Source organism: Camelina sativa, chromosome 13 (assembly GCF_000633955.1).
Source record: "Camelina sativa cultivar DH55 chromosome 13, Cs, whole genome shotgun sequence".
Classification (NCBI taxonomy): domain Eukaryota; kingdom Viridiplantae; phylum Streptophyta; class Magnoliopsida; order Brassicales; family Brassicaceae; genus Camelina; species Camelina sativa.
The window spans coordinates 20,001,846-20,006,873 of NC_025697.1; the positions used below are offsets into that span (position 1 = coordinate 20,001,846).

A 5,028-nucleotide genomic window follows, 5' to 3' on the forward strand; every position below is an offset into this window, starting at 1 on the left:
ATATATGAATAATATACAATTGACGAACAGAGAGATTGGTGCAGGATTAATCTACAATTTTCAATTGTACTAAATCACTATGACCAAACTAATTAAACTATAATTTAACAAAGGGAAAAACCTGAAAATTACGTCATCTAATTTTTTTTTGGCTGTTTAATTCCTCTAGTTATTAAATTTTCCAAAAATACCTGGTTTAATTTCCGTTGTCTTTAAAAACCTTCATTTTATTAATAACGGTAGATTCATACTTACGACATAACGAATGTTAACTCTAATAACGGAAATGTTAACCAAGGTTAAACTATAACCCCACGTGGTTAATTAGAGGTAACTAAAGACACTGTTGCCCTCTTCTTTTCCTCCCAAATCGATTTCGAGTTGTTTTAGAACCCTAAAAATTCAGAAAATCATATTTGGTTTGAGAGAATGGTGAGTCAAAGAAATGTGAAATAGAAGGTTAACACTGAAGCTTCTAGCACCCTCTAACACCTCATACTTGTTCTCACCACTTTTGAGGACTGAGCAAAACTTGGCTTACTTGCGGTTTGCATCAAGGATCGACATAATATTAGAGGGAAACCTCTTATCACATTTCTTTGTCTTATCAGCCAATTTAGCTATATGCCTCATGGATTTTCTCTCAAACCAAATTAGACTCACCATTCTCTCAAACCAAATTTGATTTTCTGAATTTTTTAGGGTTCTAAAATAACTCAAAATCGATTTGGGGAAAAAGAAGAGGGCAATAGTGTCTTTAACTCCCTCTAATTAATCGCGTGGGGTTATAGTTTAACCTTTGTAAACATTTCCGTCATTAGAGTTAACAGTCGTTATGGCGTAAGTATGGATCTACCGTTATTAATAAAATGAAAGGTTTTTAAAGACAACGGAAATTAAACCAGGTATTTTTTTGGGAATTTAATAACTGGAGGAATTAAACGGTCAAAAAAGAATTAGATGGCGTATTTTTCGGGGGTTTTCCCATTTAACAAATTGTAAAGTGCTAATAAATCATTAAGGGGAAGGGAGGACATGTGATTTCGTCTGAGTTTTTTGGAGAAATTAAGCCAAAAAAGACAACAAAAAGGAAAGCTTTTATACCTCAAAGGGTGTAACAATGGCGAGGGCTTCAAGAACACTGGCGCCAAATCCGAAAATCAATCACCACCGAAGCCACTAGGGTTCTTATTTTGCCGCCAGAACAGTGAACCATCGGTGATGACACTTCTTATTCGCCGGCGGAAGATGACGACAGATCGGGTTTTTTTCCTGGACTGTAAAACCTTCTTTGCCGGCGGAAGAAACAAAGTTGATGAGGGAAAAACGATTGTCGGGTTTTTTTGTTGTGTTTTGATATAACATTTTTTGTTTTTATTTTATCACTTTCTTAATTTAATTTTAATTGGGCTTTTGGTAATTTAAACATAAAATTGTGTCATTCTAGTTTTCTCCTCAGAGAGGGTGTAGCAATTTTTTCCAAAATTGTGTCAATCGGATCTATTTTCACTTTATTTTATACAAATGGAACAATTCTAGAATTTCAGAAAAATTATTCTCAAAAGTTTTTGATTTTTTTTTTTTTGAAAAAGATAGTGAGTTAAGTGCTTTGAACAAATAAACTACAAAACAATGGATATTCCTTTGTTTACTTTTTATAGATTTATACACCTCCTTTTTAAATCATTATCATGCCTTCAATTTTTCCCGATTTAACCATAGTAAAATAGGATAAATTTGCTAACATAAAATAAAAACGGTGATAAAAACAGTCAAATAATTTACTATTTCCTACAATAGCGTATTACTATTTAGAAATATAATTTTGTTATATATATATATTATTTTAAATATTATTTATGAAAATCACATCCGAAAAATAATCTATTTCGTAGTATAGATTTCGTACTTGGAAAATATTCAACAAAATATATTTTTCAAACTTCTCAATGCAAACATAACATTTAGCACGAAAAGAAAAAGTATCAAATGTTAAAATTATATATGTCCACATACAGTACATATATAGTTTAACTAAAAGTATATGTGGCATTTTATTAAATAATATTTCCTCTGTCTCGTAAAGATTGATGTTTTGAGATATTTTTTTTGTTCCACAAAGATTGATGTTTTAGAAACTTCTAGAAATAATCATTGAAAATATTTAAAATATTTAATTGTTATTAGTTTAAAATTAAATAATATCTCTTTAATTAAAAGAAAAAAATTATTTAAATTAAATAATTATTGTTTTTTTATAATGTGGAAAAACGTCTAAATATCAATCTTTACCATAAAGGAAGTAATATTTATTATATATAAATAAATACAGATCACTGCAGCCACGTCTTCCTTCTTCATGTCCAAAAACATCGGCCAGCTTACACAAACAAACACAAAAACAAAACACTCTCGATCTCTCGATCTCTCCTCTTCTAAAATCTTCAGATCTTCACCTCGTAACCCAAATCCTCGCCGGAGAGAGACACACACTCACTCACCATGATACCTTACGCCACAGTCGAAGAAGCATCCGTCGCACTCGGACGAAACCTCACTCGTCTCGAAACGCTCTGGTTCGATTACTCCGCCACGAAATCAGACTACTACCTCTACTGCCACAACATATTGTTCTTGTTCGTAGTCTTCTCCCTCGTCCCTCTCCCTCTCGTCTTCGTCGAATTGGCTCGATCCGCTTCCGGCTGGTTCAATCGTTACAAGATCCAGCCTAAGGTTAATTACTCTTTCTCCGATATGTTCAAATGTTACAANTTAACCATAGTAAAATAGGATAAATTTGCTAACATAATTGCATAAAATAAAAACGGTAATAAAAACAGTCAAATAATTTACTATTTCCTACGGATGTTCTAGTAGACAATAACTTATTAAAAAATAGCGTATTACTATTTAAAAATATAATTTTGTTATATACATATATATATATATATATATATATTATTTTAAATATTATTTATGAAAATCACACCCGAAAAATAATCTATTTGGTAGTATAGATTTTGCACTTGCAAAATATTCAACAAAATATATTTTTTAAACTTCTCAATGCAAAAATAACATTTAGCACAAAAAGAAAAGGTAGAAAATGTTAAAATTATATATGTCCACATACAGATATATATATATATAGTTTAACTAGAAGAATATGTGGCATTTTATTAAATAATAATAATAATTATATATAAATACAGATCACTGCAGCCACGTCTTCTTCTTCATCAGAGAGTCCAAAAACATCGGCCAGCTTACACAAAAACAAAAACAAAACACTCTCTTCTCTTCTCCTCTCTCTCGATCTCTCCTCGCCTCTCCTAAAATCTTCAGATCTCCAAGTCGTAACCCAAATCCTCGCCTGACAGAGAGACACTCTCACTCACCCACCATGATTCCTTACGCCACAGTCGAAGAAGCATCCGTCGCACTCGGACGAAACCTCACTCGTCTCGAAACGCTCTGGTTCGATTACTCCGCCACGAAATCAGACTACTACCTCTACTGCCACAACATATTGTTCTTGTTCGTAGTCTTCTCCCTCGTCCCTCTCCCTCTCGTCTTCGTCGAATTGGCTCGATCCGCTTCCGGCTGGTTCAATCGTTACAAGATCCAGCCTAAGGTTAATTACTCTTTCTCCGATATGTTCAAATGTTACAAAGACGTCATGACCATGTTCATCCTCGTCGTTGGTCCTTTACAACTCGCCTCTTACCCTTCGATTCAGGTTAATTTCACAATCAAACACATTTGATTTGACAAATTTTGGTATCTCATTGCCTAATTCGAAGGAATGATTCAAATCTGATTTGGATTTGGGTTTTTGATGTGTGGAAACAGATGATTGAGGTACGATCTGGGCTACCGTTACCAACGATATCAGAGATGTTGGCACAGTTAGGAGTGTACTTTTTGATTGAAGACTACACTAACTACTGGGTGCATAGGTTTTTTCATAGTAAATGGGGATATGAAAAGATACATCATGTACATCATGAGTACACTGCTCCAATTGGGTATGCTGCACCTTATGCACATTGGGCTGAAGTGTTGCTTCTTGGTATCCCTACGTTTTTGGGACCAGCTATTGCTCCTGGTCACATGATTACTTTTTGGTTGTGGATTGCTTTAAGACAAATTGAAGCTATTGAGACTCACAGTGGGTAAGGACTAAAGGCAGGCGTGGTTTTGATAGGAATCAAAATAACAACTCCTTTTTGCTTTACAGTTTTATTATAGCCTTTTTCTTTATTATTTATACACTAGTTAGTCTATGTTATATTATTATATTAAGAGCTCAAGGTGTGTGTAGATCCAATAGTGGCTCACCTTTTTACAACTGGGGTTAAGTTAGGTATTAGGTTTACTTTTTAGGCTTTTTTGAAGCTATTGGGGTTCGCTTTTGGAACTGGTTAAGCTACCTTTTGATGAACAATTGATAGGCTCATTTTTACTCTAACTAATTTAGGAGTAACACAAAACATCTAATAGGGCAAAGAGGGAACTAGGCTCCCCCTTAGTGTTCTGTTATTTTTTTTACTTTACACTCCTGTGAGAATGATTGCTTGTTTGAAATTTGGAAATGTATCTCGATTGACCATAAAAGATGATGTTACTAAAAGCTTTACATATTTCACTTTGTTCTATGGCAGATATGATTTTCCATGGAGTCCAACAAAGTACATTCCTTTCTATGGTGGCGCTGAGTACCACGATTATCATCACTACGTTGGAGGACAAAGCCAAAGTAACTTTGCTTCAGTTTTCACTTATTGTGATTACATATATGGAACTGACAAGGTAAGTGTTCATCAAAAGTTTTAATCAAAATTCACTAATTGATTTCTACCAATTCAGACTGAATATATATATTTCAATATTTGTTTCCTGGATCAGGGCTATCGATTCCAAAAGAAGCTTCTTGAGCAGGTAAAAACTCTTGTCTATGGATGTCACTTGTTCCTTTGCTAAGACCTCTAAAATGATTCTATTTAACCGTGATTTTTATGTTATTAT

General features: G+C 33.6%; 1 protein-coding gene across 1 annotated transcript in view; it reads left to right on the forward strand.

Moving 5' to 3' along the window:
- The window catches only part of LOC104737226 (methylsterol monooxygenase 1-1), a gene marked incomplete in the record, with an annotated part of 2,811 nt that continues 1,020 nt past the window's right edge, over window positions 3,238-5,028 (forward strand). The window contains 4 exon segments of the mRNA XM_019235073.1: window positions 3,238-3,739; window positions 3,853-4,175; window positions 4,665-4,812; window positions 4,909-4,941. Coding sequence (XP_019090618.1) covers window positions 3,404-3,739; window positions 3,853-4,175; window positions 4,665-4,812; window positions 4,909-4,941 — 840 coding nt within the window.